The following is a 24711-nucleotide window of genomic DNA, read 5'->3' on the forward strand; positions in this document are numbered from 1 at the left end:
GATATTTTATACGCTTTTTGACATCATTTTCATATAGTTTTTACCATGTTTTGTTTAAGTTTTATTATGTTTTCATAGGTTTTAGTGCAAAATTCATATTTTTGGATTCTACTTTGAGTTTGTGTGTTTTATGGTGATTTCAGGTATTTTCTGGCTGAAATTAAAGAGCTTGAGCAGAAGTCTGATTCAGAGACAGAGAAAGGAATGCAGATGTTGTCAGGATCTGACCTCCATGCACTCGAAGGAGCATTTCTGGAGCTACAGAAATCCAAATGGCATGCTTTCAATGGCTATGGAAAGCTAACATCCAGGGATTTCTAGAAATATATAATAGTTTATACTTTGCTTTGGAAATGAAGGCCCAAAACTGGCGTTCAACGCCAGCCACCTACCCTATTCCTAGGTTGAACGCCCACAGTGGAGCAGCTAGCGTCCAACGCCCAAAAGGGAGTCCCAAGCTGGTGTTCAACACCCATAAGGAAGCCTAGCACGTGGAGACACTCAAGCTCAGCCCAAACACTCACCAAGTGGTCCCAGAAAGTGGATTTTCGCATTGTAAGACTAGTTTATCTTATTTCTGTAATTCTTAGTTAGCAGATTAGTATATATAGACAAGAGTTCACCCTTGTTGAAAAACTCTTGCCCATTCGAACCTTTTACTTTTATTTTCTGTACAGTATGAGTCACTAACCTCCTAAGGTTAAGGTTAGGAGCTCTGCTGATTCTTATGAATTAATAATATCACTTTTTTACTTCAATTTATGCTTGATTCTATTCTAAGATGTATCTTTGTTCTTCAACCATATGAATCGGATGACCCGTGACAATCATCCTCATTCTACATGGGTTGTTGTGAGTCTTTGACAGGATAGTACTAAACCACAAGCTTGATTATACATCTCTTAGACGGCTAATCCATGGCTTCGTTGGGCACATCTTGAGACATCAGTTCAGCTGAGGTGCGGGGCGATTATGGCCTTTGTGGTATAGGATAGAACCATTGAAGCAGCGTTTTCTGATCCGGAAGATCCGACCTTATGGTATAGGATAGAACCTTTGTGGTATAGGATAGAACCATTGAACCATTGAGTAGGATCACCAAGGTAATGGACTGCTAGAGCTTCATCCTCGTTTAGATTGGATGACCGCTGACCCGGCGTTTGATCTGAAACAAAGGAGATTAATGACCGCTGACCCGGCGTTTATCATATACAGCCTGCCATGGAATGAATCAATCAGAAGTTGGAGTAGATGGTGAGAAAAGTTTATCCAAAAGGAAGAAGCATCTTCGAAGCCTCAACCGTTCTCATACCATAGATTTCACACCTATCTAGTGACGTTTTATTTATTTATCTATTTTATGCGTTTTCTCATGACAACTATCTTTTCTATCCGCCTGACTAAGATTTGCAAGGTATCCACTCCTTGCTCAAACCAACATTCTCCATGGGATCGACCCTCACTCACCTAAGGTATTACTTGGACAACCCGATATACTTGCCGGTCTATCTGTGCGAAATGTGCAAAGTCAGTTTTGTGCACCACCTTCTCGCTCAGTACCACACCTAATGATCTCCTTCGTAATAATGTCCTGTAAAAGAACAAAGATAGAATACATGAGTGCCACAAAATTTAGTTCCTTTGTTACTTGACTAATAAACAATAATTTTGATGATAGTGCAGAGACATAGAGGCAATTTTTTAATTTCAATTTTTTTGAAAAAGTAATAGAGCCTCCTCCTTTAACATCAATTAATTCTCCACTAGCTGTTTCAATATGAGCTTTTGAGGGTATAGTCAAGCTGTTGAAATCATGGAGGTCATAAATCATAGTATCGGTAGCCCCACAATCGAAAATTTATTCATTTATTTTTTTAATTGGATTCTGATTTTGGGTCTCCCTTTCTTCCTCCGTACCTTCTGGCACAGTTTTAGCCCTTACTGCCACTGCTGCCTTGCTATCGCGACTTGCTTCTTCTCTTCTGGTGACCTCTGGGATGCTCATAGCAGCGGCTCCCTTGCTCTGATTTTTCAATGATTTAGGATTGTTTTCCCCACCAATCTGATAACCCACAATCCTAAAGCAGTTTTCTTTGGTGTGTTTCTTCATTCTACAGTGTGTGCGGGAGAGATGACTTTTATCCTCCTTGTCCCGTGGTGACGAACGTTTGAAAGCAGTTTCTGAGCGGCTATGTCCCTGTATGTCTCGGTTTGCTCTATTTTTTGTAGCTAGTCCGATCCCAATTTCTCCTTGTGATGTATTGCCTACGCCGTCGATGGTAGGCTTCAAGATCTGAAGTCAAGCCGCCTCCCTACGGATAGCGGCGTAGGTGGAATCGACTGAAGGAGATGTCTCTTGCTTCAATAAATCCGTTCTGATTGTTTCAAATTTTTCATCAATTCCAGTAAGGAACTGATACAACCTCTGTTCTTGTTTTAATTGGTTGAAAATCAGAATATCTTCAGGACATTTCATGGGATTTGGTTGTTTTCTGTCGATGGCCATCCATATGGCTTGCAATTTGTTCCAAAATTCCTCTAGGGTATCATGTCCTTGTTCCTGAGTGTTGGCTCGTCGATGTAGGTTGTAGATCTGCATTGGATCGGTACCGCTTCCATAAGTAGTTGTCAGACCATCCCATAGTGCCTTTGCAGTTGGAAATTGAGACACGTTGTTCATCAGGTTTGCTCCGATGTTCTAGATAATCCAGGTAAAAACTATTTGATCTACTTGTTCCCATTGATCATATGCTGGTTCTGTCTCTGCCGGTGCCGGAGGTACCCCTGTTAGGTGAGCCTTCTTTCCTCTTCCACTAATTGCTTTTTTCATCAGAGTTTTCCATAATGGATAATTATCTCCATTTAATTTGAAACCAATTGACAAATTATCAGAATTGGTATGTGATGATTGTATTCTAAGACTATTGCGTAGCATATTTGTAATTTGTAATATCAATTCGTCAGAAATGGTTGATTTTGGGTTGGTAGTGCTGTTGGTTTCTTCAGATACGGACATGTTGGGTTTTGTGTGTTATTTTCAAACTGAGTTTGTCTTTCGCAATCATTAAGTAATTTTAGTTCATTTTTTAGTTAATTGAAGTTTGTAGCAAAATTTCGGTATAAAAACTAAGAAATTTATGTATTATTGTTAAGAAATTTTGGTTTATTTTTATTCTGATAAGTTCTGCATAATTTGAAACTCTTCTTCTTCCTCTTCCTCATCTTTTGCTGCTTCTTCTTCTTTTTTATCATCATCATCTTCTTCTTTTTTTTCCTTATTAATCTTTTCCTTCTTATTTTACTTTCTCATATTTCTTCTTGTTTTACTCTCTTAATAATAATAAAACAAACAAACAAAGAAAAAAGAAAAAGCACATAATGCTGTAAAATTATTTGGAAGAAGATGAACCTACATTCATTCAACTAAAAGAAAGAAATAAATAAATAAAAAATACATTAAAAAACATTTTTATGCATTTGTAGCAAAATTTTGGTGAAAAAACTAAAAAATTTGTGTTATTGTTAAGAAATTTTGGTGTAGTTTTATTCTGATAAGTTCTGCATAATTCAAAATCTTCCTCTTCCTCTTTCTCATCCTCATTTTCTGCTACTTCTTCTTCTTTTTCTTTATCATCATCTTTTTTTTCTTATTCATCTTTTCCTTTTTGTTTTACCTTCCCAAGTTTCTTCTTGTCTTACTCTCTTAATAAGAATAAAAACAAACAAAAAAATCAAATAAAGAAGAAGAAGAAATACATAATGCTACAAAATTACTTAGAAGAGGATGAACCTACATTCATTCAACTAAAAGAAAGTATGAAATAAGGAAAAAAAAAAGAAAAATGTATTAAAGAAAATATTTTTGTACATTTGTAATAAAATTTCGATGTAAAAACTAAGAAATTTATGTGTTATTGTTAAGAAATAAATTTCAATGTACTTTTATTCTGATAAATTCTGCATAATTCAAAACTCTTCCTCTTCTTCCTCTTTATCTTCTGCTGCTTCTTTTCTTCATCTTCTTATTTCATTTTCTCATAATTCTTTTTGGGAGAAAAAATCAAACAAAGAAAAGAAATACATAATGTTTCAAAATCAATAGAAATAAGAGGAGGAAAATAAATGCAGCAACAATAATAGCAACAAAAAGAACGACGAAGAGGATGAAACACGCGAAGAAGAAAAAGAAAGAACGCAAAGAAAAAGGAAAAGAAGAAGGAGGAGGAGGAGGAACGCAAGATACAAACATTGGAGGGGGAACGCGAAGAAGAAAAAGAACGGCGTGATTTTATACATGCGTTATGTAAATGGATTTTGTTGGGTTAGGATTAACTTGTTTAGACTTGTTTGCCAAAAAAATTTGTATTCATCGCAAGATTGTTTATTTTACTATAATAAAATCCTCGTTTTAATGGACATTAGTAACTAATCATCAATTCGGATCAGAACTTGTGTTTGAAAAATTCCTGTAGACTTATAACTAAAAGTCAAAGTTTTAGGACCACCTAAATTTTTATAGGGCAAATTACTAAACTAAAACATTTGGGATCCAAAATTACCGAAATACAACTTTTGCAGTATGGATGCAAAAATACAACTTTCTACGAATCTACGTAAACCGCTGATGGGGCCGCACGGTTTCAGAAAATACATAAACCGCTGGTGGGGTACTACGGTTTATGTTGAGAACGCATTTGGCCAGAAACCGTGGTAGTGGTTCCACGGTTTCTGTGAGGATGGAAAATAAGCATAAACCATGGAAGGGGTCCAGCGGTTTATGCTCTAGTATAAATACGCAGAAGGGGTGTCGCGGATTATTCATTTTGAGAGACTTTCACAATGTTAGAGACAGAAAGTGACGTTCTAGAGAGAGGAGAAGAGGAAAAGTGTGGTAAGGAAGACATTCGGGCTTTTCTTGGGCCGGCAGCATCAACGAAGAGGTAAGCTTGCTATCTTTTTTATTTATTTTATTTCATATAACAGAGAAATGTAGTTTTCGGATTTTGTAGTTAGAACGCATAATTTAGGATTGGCCAATTTAGGATTTCGAAGTTAAGAGATAGGTCCAATGGTTTAAGTAGAATGATGATTCTCTTGTATTTGAGACATAGAGTTCAAATTGTAGTGTTGTTGTTTGAGTCTCATGTTTGAAAACTAAGTTTTGAAATTTGAACTTTTAAACATGTAAGTTTAAATTCAAGTATTGTAGTCTTGGTTGTTAGGATTTTGAAACCTAAAGATTAAATTTTGTAAATTGAACCTAATGGTTGTATTTTGTATTCTTAAATTTAAAAGTTATAAATTTTGTAGTTTAGTTTTTTTTAACTTAAGATTTAGATTATATAATCTTACGTTTAATATTTGCTTATTTTGAATTAAAGATTTGAGTCTTATAATTTAAGCCTTATTAATTTTGAATTTCACTTGGTTTTGGTTATTTCTCTCACATGTTATAGCCTAGTAGGTACATTTGTAGTGTCCGGAGGCAACAGAACATGCCTTTGCATGACAGGATCATACCCTATCTGGAGAGGGCAGGTTTGTACCACCTGGCGCGGCTCAACACGAAGTGGTTTTGGTTGGATGAGCCACTCATCAATGCATTCATTGAGAGGTGGCGTCCTGAGATGCACACTTTTCACAGGTCATTCGGGGAGTGCACTATCACGCTGCAGAATGTTGCATACCAGCTGGGGTTGCCCGTGGATGATTTACCTGTATCCGGGTGCCTTACGGATTTCGAGAAGCTTATGGATGATGGCAAACCTGCTTGGGAGTGGTTTGAGGAACTATTTGGCGAGCTTCCCCCGCCGAATAAGATAAACCAATTTACAGTACACTTCACCTGGTTCCATGAGAGATACAGGGTACTGCCGCAAAATGCCACTGAAGATACCGTACGGATATATGCACGGGCTTACATTATGATGCTGTTATCCACTCAGTTGTTTGGTGATAAGAGTAGAAATCGGGTTCATATACGGTGGTTGCCCTTTGTGGCAAAGCTGGATGAGATGGGCAGCTATAGTTACGCTTCGGCAGCATTAGCCTGGATATACCGATGTATGTGTCGGGTTGCGAACAGAAATGTGACAAACTTGGCCGGCCCACTCCAGCTACTGCAGTCATGGATTTTTTTGGCGGTTTCCTAGTCTCAGACCCGGGGATTCAACGCTTTTTCTTTTGCGTTGGCTTTCAGGTATCGTTATATGGGCACTTAGACTTTCAGTCTTAGATTTTATGGTTCCAGTTACAACCTACGTTATTCCTAGTTAATATATTCGTATAACATTGTCTTTGTTCAGGTGGGCCACGTATTTACCGACATCCGACTGCAGGGAGGAGAGAGTTATCCAGTGTCACCTTGCATTGGACCACTTAGGTCATCGCGATGTAAGTTGTCTGTCTTTGTTTCACATTTTTGTTATTTGTTTGCTTACATGCTGAGTCTGTAATGTATTAATGAAACATTCTATAAAACAATTATAGGTTATTGGGAGCCTTATGCTGCGCTCGACGTCCTCGATGTTGTGCATCCAGAGATTCTAGCCGAGGAGCACAATCGATTATGGCGCGCATGCTTACCTGATATACTTCGCTGTCATTGAGTGGCACCAGGTGGATAGGGTGTTGCCATAGCTCGGTGGCATTTAGCCCGTGCCTTAGCCGGCCTCGAATATTGACTGGCTTCATGGCAAGGATGGTAGGGGAGGGGATAGGTGGTTCCCGAGCTACTATTAGGTGTGGCATCTGACTTGGCAAAAATAGAGTTGATTCTGTTTTGAGTATCCCCCTGAGGGAAACCCGATACGTAACTAGCAAGAAGTTACCGGTAGGTGTCGTCTCTGCAACAGTATACTCAGACTAATGCCTGTCAAACAGAGTAACAGTGAAGTACCTCGAATCCTTCAAGTTGTGCTCTATCGCCTTAACTAGCGCCTGGAAAAATTGGTGGCCAGATCCCAACTGAGCCTCTGCTGACTGTCCTTGGATGACAAAAAGCTCTTCTAGCCTCCCATATGTCGACTTCACTAGTGCATTGACCGGCAGATTCTCTGTCCCCTTCAATACAGAATTGACACACTCGGATATGTTCGTCGTTATGTGGCCAAACCGTCTGCCTCCATCTTGGTGCTGAGTTCACTTGTCGTACTCCATTCGGTTAGCCCAATCACACATGACCGGATTCTCAGTCCTCATAATATCAAACCAATAGTCAAACTCTTCCTCAGTCTTGGCATATGCGGCATTCACAAGCAGCCTCCTCGCATCCTGCCCCTTGAAACTGAGGGCAAAATTAGCTGCAACGTGTCGAATGCAAAACGCTCGATATGCATGAGGTGGTAGCCAACCACTATCAGGTGCTTCCAATGCAACCTTAATGCCATTGTGACTGTCAGAGATTACCAGAATGCCTTCTTGAGGAGTCACATGTTGACGCAAATTGGATAAGAAAAAGGACCAGGACTCTGCATTCTCCCCTTCCACAAGTGCAAAGGCAACGGGCAAGATATTCGAGTTTCCATCTTGTGCGATAGCCAGAAGCAAAGTCCCGCCATACTTCCCATACAAATGAGTTTCGTCGATACTCACTAGTGGCTTGCAATGTCTGAATGCCTCAATGCATGGAGAGAATGTCCAGAAAAGACGATGAAAGTACTCCGTACACTCATCAACATGCTCACCAACGCATATCGGAGAAGTCTTCAACATAGCCACGGTCCCATCCATCGTGGCTTGCACCCCAAGGATCCAACGGGACAACTCGGCATATGAATCTTCCCAATCCCCATATATCTGTACAACTGCCTTCTGTTTTATCATCCACACCTTCCTATAACTAGGCCTGAATCCATAGGTTGCCTCAGTAGCTTCTTGCAACACCTTTATCATGACCGTTGCATCAGCCCTAACCAGCGGAAAGATCCTCGAACAAATGACGTCGTGATCGAGCTGTCGGTGGTCGCTCGAAATCGAAGTGGCCAAGCAAGTGTGAGGTCCGTTCTACCTTCTAACCTCCCAATTACCCTTGCGCTTTCGAAATGTGATGCGAATCATCCACGTGCAGCCGTTTCCAAACTCCTTGCATCTCCCATGATACTTAAGATGATCCGACTCCAAAACCCGATATTGTACCCCACGACGGATGCTATAATCCTTAACACTCAACAGAGCTTCCTCCTTCGTCAGAAAAGATTGGCCAATCTGAAATTTCCCGGCAGGATTTCCCTCGTGTAATCCTTGGCCCCCGAAAGCCCCATCAATGTCCGGTTGCTAACCGACTGCTTCCAAGTTCAATGACGAGAAATGTAGCGGTTGTTGGTGGGACCCCGAACTGGATGGCCCCTGACGTGCTGGCGGGTTCCTTGGAGTATCCTCTTCACTGTCTCACAATATGTGATCTGGCTCATCATCCAAATCATCCTCTCACATTGCATTCTCAACATGATCCGGCTCACCATCACCTAAAAGACCAGGAATCAAACCCGTTGGCCTAGCTAACCCTGCTGGTACAGATGGAGGTTCACCTAACAGACAACCGGGTGCAACGACTGGCATCGAGGTAGAAGCACCACCCACCGTCTTCGACTGAGGATTCAGTGCTGATTCCCCGAAAATGTAGACACCATTTTCCAACTTGGCATACAGCTTGTCTATCCTCACCTCCAGAAAACTGCATCGGCAATAAAATAAAACCTGCATGTCTTCGTCCGACCCTATCACAAATGTTTCATACTACACACTAGTTGACACAACCGCAATCGGAATCTTGTAGAACAACTTCTTCAACAACTTGGCCCCACACAACCTGAATTTTGTAATATACTCGTCTTTAGCTCTGACAAAGTATTTGTTGACCGGATAAAAACACTCACCGGTTCTTTATCGGTGAACTTAACACCGTACCTCTTGCTTTTTTTTTTTTTTATCAGAGCAGTGGACTAGTACCAAAATACTCTCCTCCCCTTCCATTTGTAAATGTGTGAAAATGACTCTCTACCATCACACTACTCACTCTAGGTTGGTATATATAGTGGAGCTCGGTGTAACCATAAACCGCTGAACCCCTTCTACGGTTTGTGCTTATTTGCCATCCTCACAGAAACTGTGGAACCCCTTCCATGGTTTCTGGCCAAATACTTGCTCAACGTAAACTGTGGGATTCCATCAACAGTTTACAAATATTTGTAGAAAGTTACATTTTCGTATTCATACTGTAAAAGTTGCATTTCGATAATTTTAAATTTCAAATGTTTTAATTTAGTAATTTGCCCATTTTTATATGATTAACCCTTTATTTATTGTCAACTTGAGTTTTGACTAACAAATGGTCCAGGTACTATTCTCCTTCTCTGGGTTAAGGCAAGAAAATTTCTTGTGTATTATGAGGAGTAAATGAATATTTTTGTTCCATTATTTATTTTTATCATTTTGATATTAATTTTTGTTTTAAAAATTTAAAGTTTAAAATTTAAAATTCAGAGTTTAGTATTTAAAATTTTATTTTATTAATGTTTTAAATTAAAATTAAAATAGAATAAATTTATAATAATTTTCTGAAAGACAATTAATTGATTACAATAAGAGTACTATCTTGGTATAAAAGTGACTTTTATTTTGCTCCCAAAATTAGCGAGCAATTTTATTAATAAAATATAATATATAACTTTGAAAAAGAATGTTAATAGAAGTTTTCTTTTGTATTATTTGACAAATGCATAATCTTAAATTATACCTTTTAAATATTTATTAAAATATAAATAACTTTTTTATTAAAATAAATATAAAAAATATTAATTACTAACATCCAAACCAAATATTCTACTTCCAAAAAGATTTATAAATAACTTTTTTATTAAAATAAATATGAAAAATATTAATTACTAACATCCAAACCAAATATTCTACTTCCAAAGATATAAAATTCAGATATATAAAAATTAATATTTTTATATTTTATTTCGTAATAAATTAAATATAAAAAACAAATTATAAAAATTTAATTTTTTATAAATAAATTTAAAATATATATAATAATAAAAAAATAAAAAATAACTTATATTTTTTATAAAAAAAATATAAAATATATTAATTTAATATCTCTATATTTTTATCTTAATATTATGTGCCTGTAAATAAATACACTCATGCAGTCCTACTAATCGAGCATGACACCGATTCTAATGCCATTTAAGGGGGTTATTATTAACTAAAAATATGAGTGATGCCATTTAGCAGTTATAATTAGTAAGACGTTGAGACATCGTCACAATAGCTAACTGTTTTTTAAGTTTTTTTCTTTTCTTTTTTAAAGTGCTGATATTTTGAAATTTGTAACATAGCATTTTTTTTAAGAATTGATATCCTAAAAGCATTATTTTGTGGCATTTCACTCAGTGGAAGTCATTTGACCTTTTGCTACTCTGAACCCCATTGCTATTTATCATATTTTTTGTAGGCAGTCCTTTTTAATTGATTAATTTTCAACAAAACTATGAGTGTAATAATTTATTTTTTTAAATTTTATTTTAATAAAAAAAAAAGTGAGTATAAAGTGTATATATAAGCTAAATATCTTTTTGATGGTTTCAGTGGCTAAGAGAAGGGGGTTGAATCTTAGCCCCCTTTTGCTCAGTAACACTTGCTGGTTTTTGAAATAACTTCAGGAGACTTTTTTATTTTTGTCTCGTTCCTAGCCACGAGACTTTTATTTTTGTCTCGTCACTTGGCACGAGATATTTTTCAGTTTTAGCTCCTCTGCAGTAGAAATAGAAATGGAGTAGAGAAGAGAGAAAATTACACCTAGATATATCTTGGTTCAGCTGCTAAGTGCAGTGCAGCCTACATCCAGTCTCCATCACAACCATGATGGAATTTCACTATAATCTTCTTGATTACAGACTGTAAAGTGCTAACCCAACTTACAAGGGGATTCCCACAGAATCATGAAACACAACATAGATGAACAAAGGAACTCTAAGGACATCTATGACTTTTTCTTTTAATTTTACACTCTCTGCCTTTTTCCACTCTATGGCTTTTTCATACAAACCTCACTATTTGCCTTTTTCCATGAGACTCAAGACATGACAAAATTAAACAGAAAATTACAAAACAGAATATATTGAAGGAGAAGAGAAATCTGTTAGCTCAGGTAGCTCTGAGAACTCTGTGTCTTGCACTCTCACACTTTCTCCTTACCTCAAACCGTGGCTGTTCTCTCTTTTTATAGAAGAGGGAAGCCTCCACATTTGAAGCCAAAAACCAAGCCAACTTCTTCTTCTTCTTCAAGAAACAGAACCGGTTCGGCCAGAGAGAGAGAAGAGATAACCCATGCAAAACCTAACATGCAATTATCTCTAGTCCTTCCTTGGTCATCAATCTTCATCAATCCGAGCGCTCCATCCTTGGCTTGCTCTCCAAGATGAAATTCTGGCCCTTGATGCTTCATGATGATGATGGCTTCTTCTGCTCCACTTTTGCTTCCTCCCTCACGTAGCCACCCTAGCTACCTTCTGTGATGAGTGAACCCAAAAGCAGTGACAAGCCATCCCTCCAAGGATCTTCTCCTTGCTAGCCGAATCTCCTTCAACCATTTTTGGTATGAAGAAGCCAAGATCTCATCACAAAATCTTACTACAAGTGATAAGAATCTCAGCCACAGCATACTTTATGTTTTCTTTTTCGTGCCATCATTTTGATGGTCTTGATGCATGTAGCTTCTTCTTCCTTTTGGTAGCTCAACTTAGCTTCCATAGTTCCCTGTGACATGACCGAAGGGAAGAAAGAAGACATGAGAGAGAAGAAAGAAAAATTTGAACATTAACTAAAGGATTTTGATAAAGCAAGATTAAATTTCCACTTCCCTTTCACTGAGCAACGTGTAGCTTAATGATATCCATCAAATCAATGACCAACTCTCTCTCATGTTTCCAATGCATGTATTAATTCTTCTCAATAAAATTTTGAGTTCCATCACATGCTTAAAGAAGAGATCCGTTGAAGCCATAAAGCAATAGCAACATTTGCTTTCCCGGTTAATTTTTTTCGGATCATGCATTGGATATATAGCAAAAATGATTAACTTGGGCTTGCAATATTTATCTTTTATTTTCGGCCCAATTAGTAAACTTGCATCACAAAATTATTAATTAACATATGTTTCATGAAAATCAGAATTAATAATTTTGCAATCAGTTATTTCAATAATGTTTATTTATTATCAAATTTAAATTAGAGTTTTTTAAATCCATCACTTTTATTTCATATGTACTTTTTACATTAATAAATTATAAAACACATTTGTATTTATTACACCATCAAAAATTACTAAACTGAATATATTATTCAGATCAAACTGCATAATATATATATATAATATTAAGTGCACAAATTATTTTTATAACTAAGTCTATTTGAATTTTTTTTCTTTTTCTTATGTCTCTCTTGCTTTTCTTTTTTATTCAACTAAAATTTTTGTTGTTGTCAATCCTTAAGTTATTAGATCAACTTAATTGAATTTAGTTACTAAAATAATTTGATTATGTAATATTACCGTATTTATATCGTATTTAACTGTACGATTTGAATCTGGGTGGAGTTTAATGAGATTGTTGGTGGAGATGAATTTTTAGCATACCTAAATGATATGAAAAAGTGGAAGTGTACCTAAAAATATACTTCGAAGCTCAAATTAAAAGTTAGAAAGATACTAAGTTTAAGGTTAGTGTGTCATACTTGGAGGAGTTGTGGAGCTCCTTAGTAGTAGTGTGGCCGTCGGTAAATGGGGAAAGGACCTTCCCCTTAATAGCGATAGGATATTTCTGCTTCTGGGAGATCCTCAAGATAGCACTGAAGGGGTTCAGCTAAATTGTGATTTCGGTGCCTTCAGACCATCAGTTCGTAGATAGGGACGGTTCTACTTGTATTAGTCCGGCAACAAATGCTCCACTACAATTTAAAATTTTTTTAATGATATATAAAAATAATATTTATTTATTTTCATTAAATTATTAATTTTGACTCCAAAATAATATTTTACTCAATTTTTAGAACTTGATGTTCAATTTGAGAACTTCATAGATGTGTGTTATAATGATTAATTTTTAAATTTAAATGAGATTATTGTTCTTTCATAAAAATCGATTCAAAAAATATTATTTATCCATTGATGTTTCTTCTGTTAAAGTTAGTTTTAATTTTTTCTATAACAACTGCATTAATTGAAATAACTTTTTAAACTATGAATATCATTAAGAACTAATTGTATGAGACGTAAATTTTTAAATAAAGGTTTAATAGCATATATAGAAAGAGATATTTCGATTGTATTGTTAAAAAAAATATTTAATTTTTTTAAAATATAAAACTTAAAAAAATAAAATTCTAAATTATTTGTTATTATTTAAATTAATATTTAGTATTTTAATTTGATAGTTAAATATTTTAAAAATTAATCATATTTTACAATAATATATTATTATTATTATTATTATTATTATTATTATTATTATGCTATGTGTACATAAAAAATAATTATTCGTAAAAATACATATTAAAAAAATATATATTAAAAATAAATTAAATAATATATATTATATATAAATACATAATAAATAATTTAATAATTAATTTTTTATGCACACATAATATTTTTTATAAAAATTATTATTATATTATATATACTTTGTCCTATTATCAAAAATTTTTGAATTCGTGACTTTTTCGTAGACATGATCACGATAGATTGAGCCAAGATGAGTTCAAGTTGGGTTGATTGAGCCACTCCGTAATTCTACCATATGGTTATCCTAAGTAAACTGCAAATCAGAGCAGAAACTATTTTGGCCTTGAACGTTAAATCTAATAATTCATTAATCTAAGCAATGTCTGTTCTTTGTGCCTTTTGATATCTTTGTAAATTGTAATGGATTAGCTTCCAGTAAATGACAAGTTATAACAGTGACTTGATCACATAAAGTTATGCACATTAGCGATGATTATTTGGTCTTATTAACTAAAAAGTTAGCAAGTTGACAAGATTCATTATAGTTAATTCTGCTTTTTCTAGAGCTATAGTTTCTTCCTCTTCTTTTATGTTGAGTTTGTCTTTTTTGGATGTTGGACCAGAGGTTCTGTTTGCTAGTCCCTAACCTCTAGTTTTCTGTTCTGGTGTTTTAAAAAGATGTTGTTATGCAAATAAAAGTGATTGACTTTTAAATCCAGGGTACCAATATCAATTGACTATCTTTTGTTTTTAAGTTTAAAAATTCTAAAAATTAATTATAAAGTATTTTTTTTTACAGTATCTTTTTATCGGATAAGTTAATGATTAATTTGCACAAATTTGAGTTCTATTTAAAAGTTTATTGTTAACTAATAAATTGCTGCATATACGATTGAAATTCCTAACACTTATTTAAACAAATAAATGAACTAACCACCCAACTAAAATATAATTAACTTTGATTAATAAGATATTAGACACGTATCAATTTCTCAATTTCACACACTATAAAAAAATAGTAAATTTTATGATATCTTTTGTTTTGATACCTAAATTACCGTTTAAAGTAAAAAAATCAAATATTCAAAATTTATTAAATATTATTAGTTACTTATTTTGATAAATTAGACACTATTTATAAAGCACCATAGCAATAAAAAAAAATACTACTTATAGGATACTATAGTAGTATAGTAATTCCCTGTATATAGAAAAAAATATTATATTTAGTGATATTATAATACCAAATTGAATGATATATACAACAAATTAAAGAGGGAATAACAATTTAAATCATATCCATTGTTTTCATCATAATATGATGTTGAATTCATAGTATTATTGTCATTTTGCACAAAATACAGAACATATGCCTCTCTTTGTTTTCTTGCACTTTCTCACATGATGAATATAAATTAAATATTCGATGATTGTTATGATACCCAAAAAATAGTGTTTAATTTGTTAAAAAAATTAAAAATTAATATTTAATTTAAAAAGATAAAAATAAAAAATATTTATAATTTTTTATAAAATTAAATTAAATACTAAATAATAAGCACCAAAAAATTGATAAATTTGATATTTATCTGACTTGTTAATCTCTCTCTTTCTCTCTATATACATATAATAAAAGCAAGTGGGTTATGAGAAGATCTAGTATACTAAGATAGGCTAAGAACATAACTGTTATGTTCCATTCGGACATAATTGTCAATTACTCTTCACCATTGATAGATCAGTTCTACCTAACACTACTACGTATCTGCCAAAACAAGAGTAAAAAGAAACATTGCAAAAGGGCCATTAATCAAAGATAGCCATATATATATAATTTGGAGGGAGTGGTAGTTGGGAAGAACAAATTTGTCTAGCAATCTATTATTATAGGGACTTAAAGAATTTTATAGTACACATTAGTGGCTTTGCTGCTTATGTATAAAAACTTCAGATTATAATTGAGTACCTATAAAAAGAATTTAGATTATGGAACCTATGTCAGATACAATGAAATTCTAAAAGTAGATGTTATGGTGGTTATCATTGTGATGGTTACGATGATTATATATAATTTTAATCTAAGTGTCCTTAAAATTAAAATAATATTTTTATATTTGAAAACACTTTTAATTTAAAAAATAAAAAATATTACAAAAATATAAAAAATATTATTTTATTTTTAAAAATTTTTTAAATATTATCAAAGTTATATATTCGACCTAACCACCATAGCAGTTATATATATATAGATATATATAAAAAACAACACAACTCTTTTGGATTCTGGTGACACCATAATAGTGCCACTAAAACTTGGATATGGTCCGTCCAATATATATAGTGATAGTGCTTAGTGTCCTAACTTGCAGCTTATTATACGTTAATATATATTATTATCACATAGATAAAGGAAACTAATTATTAAACAATAATGCAACTTGCTTGTTGACGATATCTTTGGTTAAACTCTGATATATTATATGGTTGGTGCAATAGAATGAACATTTAGATGCCCTGTTCTCTTTAGCTTTTAATTAATTTGTTTGATACCTCACCAAAAAAGAAAAAAAATTGTTTAATGAACCAACAAACACTAATGGTTAATGTTTATTTATTTCGAGTAAAAGAATGGTGAAACATATGCTGCAGCCTGGGATCCCCAATTTTGAATTTTATAGTTTGTGGTGTGGGTTTCAACTTTCAATTTAAATATTTTGAAATGAAATTGATTTCATATATTATACACATTGGTATATAGAATGTGAAAGCGAATATTCAAGTGACTAATTATTTTTTGGTGCATTGTAGTATGTTTATGTTACGGTATCTATGGTAGCTATAGTATTTTAAAAAGTAATGTTAAAATTAAAGTAATATTTTTTTATTATTTAACAATATTTTTTAAAAAATGTTGTTAAAAAAAGTATTACTAAAACAGAAAGTTTCAGGGACCAATAAATATATAAAAAATTAATCATCATTCAATCAACAAATATAAAAATATCATCATAATACGAAAATATATCACGTGCGCCGTTATACACTTCTGTCGCTCATTCCTTCTCAGCTGCAGAACAACTCGATCGTGTCTCTCATACTATAAGTATCACTGCTACTCTCATTCCTCGTCTTCACACATTTGCGATCGCACCCTTTCTTTAATTCTCATCCTTCAATCATCTTCTTTCACTAGTTAGGGTTCTTTTTCCAATCTCTGTTTCTCTTTCTTATTTACTGTTTATTGTTCCGATTCATCTTTATATTCTGGAAAGCAAGGTCTTGTATGTTACGCATTCATGGATTATCTCTCAGTTATTTTTGTTTGATTATTGATATGTTCTTCATCAACAATTCTGTTGTCTCTGAATTTTGCAGAACAACACACAATTTCACTCTCTCGCTCCATGTCGATGGTGGAATCAATTTTAGAAGAACATAATATTGATGTATCATGTATGCAGTTTTTCCTCTTCTAATTTCATGATTTTTGTAATAATTTTCAGATTACATCGATGAACACAATGATGATTATGATTATAAATTTCTGAGCTCGCAAAGCATGTTGTTTCTATTTTTCATAATGCAGAGAAATTCTTGTAATTTTGTTTTCATCAGTTACTTTTTATATGTAGTTTTGTTTTCTTGTTTATTAAATAATCTTTGCTTTTGCGATATTTAGTGTATTTGGTGGCGAAGTGGCAAGAATTGTTTATTTTAAAATGAAATGTTGCACTGGTAGTTTATGAAGTGCATGCATTATGTTTGGTCTTGTGCTGCAATGAAAATATGGTTTGTTGATGGATAATAATAATAATAATAATAATAATAATAATAATAATAATGATAATGTAGCGGTCTTGATAAGTTGAATTTCAAAACCTATATTTCTATTTTTGTTACAAGTATTCACCTTTTAGTACTTGTATTCATTATAAATCTTAGTCCTTATTTTTAGTTTCTTCTTATTGATGAGTTATTTTCTTTTAGTTCTGCTTACATGAAACATGAGAACCAAAAGAAAAGGTTGCCATGCTTAATAAGCTGGAAAATAGAGGTTCTAACTCTGAGGCATTAGAGAAAGTAAAAGCGGCCGTTAGTCATTTACATACAAGATACATTGCAGATATGCAAGCCTTGGATTCCACAGTCTCAGAGATTAGCCGGCTACGTGATCAACAGTTGTACCCAAGACTTGTTCAGCTTGTTGATAGGTGAGTTATAATAATTAGGATTCAAAATTACAAATAGATAATCCTATGGCTATGTGAAAGTGTTTTTTGAAATTTAGTTCAGCCATGTAATATGACTATGTTATAGTTGCTTATTACATCAGACATTTCTTGATGAATCGGTTTGTGTTATCGAAGCTTTAAAATTACAAAGGAAAATGATAAGCTTTACTTTCTGCAAATCAACAGTAAATTTGTCCTTACTTGGTCCCAAATTTTCCAAATATTATAATTGTTTGTAACTGTCCCTTTTTCTTGGGTCCTTTACTTAGGTATTATTCTTTTTCTAAAGTTGGCTTGTATATTGTTGCAGGAGGATTTGAACTTTGAAAATGAACCGTATAAAACTGATGCCAGTTTATTCTGGTCACTAATGCTATTTGAACTTTGAAAATAAATCTTAGACAATTGTATCTGTCATATTTGTATTGTTTTATTTTAGGAAGTGCATCTTTCTTAAGTAAAAGTGATATAACTCAAATCTGTGTCTTCACAAACTGATGAACTCAGTCAAAAACTCTGCTGATATTGATGGTTTTGTTGAACTATAGGATAGCATCTTTCTCTAAGTCCTCAGAGTTAGAACCTCTATTTTTCAGCTTATTAAGCATGGCAACCTTTTTCAGTACTCATATTTCATTATTTCACCGGCCTATCAAATATTTTGCAGTGAAATTCAGAGAAGACAAACGGAAATTTGTAACATAATTTGATACATACGGAAATCTTCTTGCAGAAACTGTGTGACAACTCATAATATATAGCTAATAATAAAAAAAATAAAATTCCCATACGTTAACTTCATCATAAAGTTTCTTTTCCCATTCTAGCAAATTTGCGCCCACTTTAATGAGATTTTGCACACTTTACTCAGCACAGTTTGCATCCAATGTAATGAATTTTTTGCACACATGAATCAGATTGTTTGCACTCATTTTAATGAGATTTTGCACACTTTTCTTAGCACACTTTGCACCCATCTTAATGAAATTTTTCACACATAAATTAGACAGTTTGCACCCACTTTAATTAGATTTTGCACACCTCACTCGGCACAATTTGCATCCACTTTAATAAAATTTTGTACACATGAATCAAATAGTTTGCACCACTTTAATGAGATTTTGTTTTACCATCTGATGTATGCTTACTTTTTTTATAGGATGTGCCTAAGGTTGGCATGTGTTTTGGAATCCTTGATGATGCAAATCAATTTTATCAGAATTATGCCATGCGCATTGGTTTTGTTACTAAGATAATGTTTACCCAAAGAGTTACTAAAGATACGGTCCCTAAGAATCAAATGATCACTTGCAATAGGTAGGAAAAACACAAGTCTAGAGTTTCACCAATAGAAAAGATCAACCCTAAAACCAACTACAATTGCCCCGCAAGGATTTCTATTAGGTTGAATAAGGAGGGGTTTTTGGGTTATATCCAATGTGTGTTTGGATCATTCACATCCTTGTGATCCAGAGATGGCAAAATTGTTGACACGTAATAGGGAGATGAGTATGCACATGTGTCGAGTCATTGAGAGGAATGATGAAGCAGGCGTGAGACCAAGACATATCAAGTGTTGGCAGGTGAAGCGGGGGATTTCTCTAAGATAAACTTAATGAAAAACTATGTTATGAACTATCTCAGCAGAAAGGTATGCAATGTTACGAAAGAAATGGATGCTAGGGAGATGTTGAAGTATTTTACACGGATGAAGGATATGAACTCTGATTTTTATTTTGATGTTGAACTTAATCAAAACAAGCGTCTCAAAACTATATTTTGGGTTAATGGTCGAAGTAGAGCAGCATACGAGTACTTCGGTGATGTATTTTCATTTGATACTACTTATAAAACCAATTGTTACAATATACCATTTGATTCTTTTGTGCGAGTTAATCACCATGGTAACTCAGTGCTTCTTGGTATGGTTTGTTGACTAAAGAAAATCCAGGCTTGTTTATTTAATTATTTAATGCTTGGCTTAGATGTATGCATGGAAAGTCTCTTAAAGGCATTATAACAGATCAATGCCTTGGAATACAAGCTGGAATTGAGAATGTGATGCCAGAGACACATCAGAGGTATGCATTTGGCACATTTTGAAAAAGATTCCAAAAAAAAATTCAATGGATACAAGAGATATGAAGAGTTACAAGGTGATTTAAATAATATTATTTGGGAGTCAACTTCAAAAGATTATTTTCAAAATCAATGGGAGGATTTTCTGATTGAATATGGTCTAGAAGATAACAAGTGGCTATCAGGTACTTCTCTACACATAAATTTTTATATTTTGTACATAGAAATTAGTATATTAGTATTTTGAAAATATCAAGTGGCTATCATATTCTATTTGCTAGAATTCTAACATGTGTTTGAATATGCCTCTAATACAATTTTTTTATTCTAATATTTTTTAAGCTTCAATGTGTTATTAACATGTTTATGGTAACATTTGCATCCACTTTTGTTAAGTTTGCTCACAAGAATTTTTTTTATGTATATTTTTTTACTATGATACATAGATATATATGAAGAAAAACATTAATGGGTTTCAATTTTCCTGACCACTTTTCTTGGGCTGGTATGAGATCTACACAACGAAGTGAGAGCATGCATTCATATTTTGATAAATTTTTAAATAACAAGAGCTTATTGATTCAATTTGTCAAAAAAGATGACAATTGCCTTGGATGGAAGGAGCAACAAGAAAGTGAGGCTGATTCATTTACATATTCTCAAATTAGAAATTTATTTTTTAATATAAAAATTTAAAAACAATCTTTTATCACACAATTCCCCAACATAAGACATAACTCTATATATAAAAAAATTTTCAATGTTAATAGTTCCAAACATAATTACATATGATATTGTTCTACATAACGATTACTGCTTTTTTTTTTTAAATTAAAATAAAACAATAACTTTAATATTTCAATATCATCTAATTACATAAAAGTCTCAAAATGAAAAAAAATGAATGCAATCTCAGAAGACTTTTATGGGGTATTTTATATTCATGAACTGAAGCAAAGAATACATCTGGTGAATCTTGGAACTCATACATGCACAATTATGTAAGCATTTTCAATGTTTGCAACCCTAACTACATATAATCATGAAAACAAAATCAAACTCATGTTGAATCAATTTAGTTATATACAACTTTTGCAATTAGTATAACATATGAAAGATAAGACTACTCCTTCTCAAGTACACATCCTTGCCGTCCTTGCCTTTTCCAATTGGATCTTTCTCAAAGTCAATGTCTACTTAGAAAGTCGATTGAAAGGTATTTGATTAAGGTCTAGAAACATGCCAGATCATCATGATTTTTAAAATTATACCTCAATGATCGTTTACTAAAAACAAATAAAATGAAAATCCTATCAATGAAGGAATAAGCTAAATGAAACTTATATTAAATAGGAAGTAGCATCCATAATAGTTTAGTTTGTTACATGACATTCTCTACAGAACAATCAAAACTTGTCCCACTAAATTAGGTTAGCTACATGGATCAGGTGGCCCCGTAGTATCTGCCTATGACATCTTATACAAAAGTAAGATCCAAATCCTGAAGCCAACCCATAGTCAAATACTTTTTTAATTACACCAAAACAAGGCAAAAAAGTGTATGTTTCATATGCACAATCATGTAGTTAATGTTGCATATACGAATCTATAACCACACTGCTGATTATAAGTATCCAGAATATTGGGATTAAAGCAATCTTCTGTAGGACAGAATCAAGAAGAAAAGAAACGAATTTCACAATGTATTTGTACTCAAATTCAAATACATTAAACATATTATAACACTGTTGAATTATATTTCATGCAACCATTTAGATCATATAACTATAAGCAAATAGATATTGCTTGTGATTAGCCTCTGAGTTTTAACATTTGTATATTATATTTTCTTTAGAAGATTTAGTAGGTGCTAATAAATTAAATATCAAGATACAACTCAAATATGAAAATAAAAAAATAATATAGAAGAAGAATGAACAAATGGTTATACGTATTCAATATATGATATTAACATACTTACCGTGCCAGCAAGAGCATAAGCAACAACCAAAGGAGGTGAGGCAAGGTAGTTAACCCTAGTAAGGGGATGCACACGGCCCTTAAAATTACAGATCCCAGATAACACAGCTGCTGCTACAATGTCTACATCAGACAACAAAAAGTATGTAACATAAATATAAAGCAGAATATAGATATAGATGATATCTAAATTATAAACAAATAAAAGCAATGCAAGAAAAGTGAAAATTGTATAAAAATAAGCTTTGGCAAAGAAATAATATTTGATTAAGAAATATTAACTATTTTTTGAAATGGCAGATGCAACAGATTCATTCAGGTCCCCTGAATTGCCAATACATGTAGTACAGCAAAATCCAATTATATGAAAACCTTGTTCGTTTAGAGGTTTTATCAAAATTTTTTAGCCAATTGGATGTTATGTCTCAAGGAAGGAGTAGTCTTCTGAACTTACATAATTATTCAATGCTGTAAACACTACACCAAATTATAACTTACAAATACAAAATTCAAACAAACACAAGAAAATACTAAAGAGCTAAGACATAAATATTAACCCAACTATGTTTCTCTATTCTTGAAAGTAAGACATCTGAAATCATCAACAAAATGAGGCTACAAACAAAAAAAATACCTAACTCAGCTTCTTCATATTCTGTTGCTTGAGTGCTCTCCATACTTGTTGTATCTATTGTATGTGATGGAACCTGGTAGTTATGTGGATGAAGATTACATGATAAAGAAATTTCCTTCTTTGTGGAACCTGGTAGTTTGTCAATTTGTGCATAAGGAAGAGATTCTTAATTTTCTTTGGTAGCACCTCTAAAATTTGCCTTAGTTGCCTGATCATTTTAAGCAAAATGGAAGGGAAGAAAGGGGTTAAAGATTATCTTGACCATCTAACTAGTTTCCAAAAAATAGCAGATAAAATTATAGCATTTTACCTTCACTTCCCTATAATGGACAAGAACAATGTGCAAGAGTTCTCTATAATAATATTTAGATACAATAAATGAGACAAGATGATACCAAGAAGAGGTCAATCCACAGATAGATGCATGAAATAGAAACGATCAATTTCTGGAATATAATTAAATTAAACATAAGAATGTGATCGACTGTTGTTAAATCTTTCTCATCGGCACTAGGTAAAGCAAAGCAAATCACCATTAACCAAGAAGAAACACCTACACAAGGACCAGTATGAGCATATTTGAAAATTTTCATTTTCCTGGATAAAAACACCCACACAACAGAGACACATATAATATAACTGTTGAAGCTAAATATATGGATCCCATAACAACTTAAAAGTGAAAGAAGATCCACATCTCAAATTCAATAAGAAATGATCCTTTTATTGAAAAAGAAGAATTTGAACATATTTTTTCATTTAGTTTATTGAGATATTGGTTCATCTAGTAGATAAGGAAAATAGTGTTACTGGTTTATCATGCATTCCCAATTGGGACCAAGCTATAACCTAGCAACTCTTCTATTGTTCCATAGCCTCCTGACTAGTATACAACTTTGATTGAATTTTTGAAAATTCCTAGAACGAAAAAGAAAACTGCAATTTATGTTAATAAAGAATATACCAGGAAGAGCTATGAATGCATCAGCATGTTTAGCCATTATTGACTTCCTTTCATGCATGTTTGCAACTTTTTGCACTTCTCCAAAGGTTTCTCCAGATATCTAAACGAGAGATTTGATCAGCATAAGATTTTCATAAGCAAAAATTTGGATCAAAAGATGAACATACATGATCATATAGTAACTAAAGATGGAATTGTACCTCATGATGCAACAGAGCTTTAGGAATCACTCTAACCCATGAAAGATAAACAAATGAAGTTCAAGAAAGTTTAGAAAAAATTTACAATAAAAACAGTATATAAGTCATTAGTCCTAATCTTCTTCCACTATAAACCAAATCAATCTTCTTTTCGACCTTTCAATACAACAACTATAGATAAACACATGCAAGAGTTCTTTAAAACACAAGTATATTCATAATAATGAATTGGTAAACAATATAGTATCATAAAAATTACCAGTAATTTACCAAGCTCAAGAGCAGCATCACCAAATGTAGATTTGTATCCAGGTCTACTACCACAAAAGATACATATTCTTTGGAACCTTCCTTTGTGCTTTATTTCTTATTCTAGCACCTTTCCTTTTCCTTCTCACAGAAAACAAATGCTTTAGCAGTGGTTATAGAGTGATAGAACTTTCTATCTTTGAGCTGGGAGAAAAATAGTTCTTGAACATAGATTTCGAAAGAGAGACTTTTTAAAATCTATTGAAACAAAATCTTATACACTATTTAAGATCTATTGCAACTAGCTTCAATAATAGAGGCGTCAAATGTTTAGGTTCATTTTACATTTAGTATCTCAGATATCTTATCCAAAATCAATTGGTGCTACTCGGAATAATGCTTCTTCTGCACGGAAGCATTATCAATTTCATTGATCACTAATAATTTGCATGATCCTGTCCAAAAAAAATATTTGAATATTAGTTCATGTAGAAATGTTTTTGAAATAAATTAATCTGAAAATTTTGAACTTGTTGAGAAGCTCTTCTTAGCAAACCTTTTCCGCTCTCTATCTCTACTCTTCTTAATAAATCACCTCCTAGCAACAGGCTCTTTCTCAATGAATAAACAAAGAGAGAAAATAGATTAACAACAACAACAATGTAAGCGTATAACCATAGAGCATTAAAGTATGTTACAAGCGGAAGAAGAAGGGTTTTAACTTAGTATATATCATAAGCATAAACAGAAGGTACCTAATTATATATATAGCTAGCTTATAGATCTATAACTAATACACGTACTTAGGTTCTGCTATGATTGCTATTTTAGAATTTAAATGATGTTTCTCACTTTTTCCAAAGAAT

The 24711-nt window shown here is 33.0% G+C and overlaps 2 protein-coding genes and 1 long non-coding RNA gene across 3 annotated transcripts; 1 reads left to right on the forward strand and 2 right to left on the reverse strand.

Annotated features, from left to right (window-relative positions):
• Positions 1–2299: 2299 nt before the first annotated feature.
• Positions 2300–3016, reverse strand: LOC140181337 (uncharacterized). Its single transcript, XM_072224876.1, has 2 exons — positions 2732–3016; positions 2300–2647 (listed from the first exon to the last, which is right to left on the reverse strand). The coding sequence occupies exons 1-2, from the start codon at positions 3014–3016 to the stop codon at positions 2300–2302; spliced, it is 633 nt and encodes a 210-aa protein (XP_072080977.1).
• Positions 3017–6864: 3848 nt separating this feature from the next.
• On the reverse strand, positions 6865–7893 carry LOC140181338 (uncharacterized). Its single transcript, XM_072224877.1, has 2 exons — positions 7183–7893; positions 6865–7062 (listed from the first exon to the last, which is right to left on the reverse strand). Exons 1-2 carry the CDS (start codon positions 7891–7893, stop codon positions 6865–6867), a joined length of 909 nt encoding a protein of 302 aa, XP_072080978.1.
• Positions 7894–16556: 8663 nt separating this feature from the next.
• Positions 16557–19479, forward strand: LOC112769131 (uncharacterized). The gene is made up of 4 exons (XR_011876226.1): positions 16557–16699; positions 16883–16960; positions 17495–17718; positions 18899–19479. It is a non-coding gene; the product is annotated as an uncharacterized lncRNA (long non-coding RNA).
• Positions 19480–24711: the final 5232 nt, after the last annotated feature.

The sequence above is a fragment of the Arachis hypogaea genome, chromosome 18 (genome assembly GCF_003086295.3).
Source record: "Arachis hypogaea cultivar Tifrunner chromosome 18, arahy.Tifrunner.gnm2.J5K5, whole genome shotgun sequence".
Classification (NCBI taxonomy): Eukaryota; Viridiplantae; Streptophyta; class Magnoliopsida; order Fabales; family Fabaceae; genus Arachis; species Arachis hypogaea.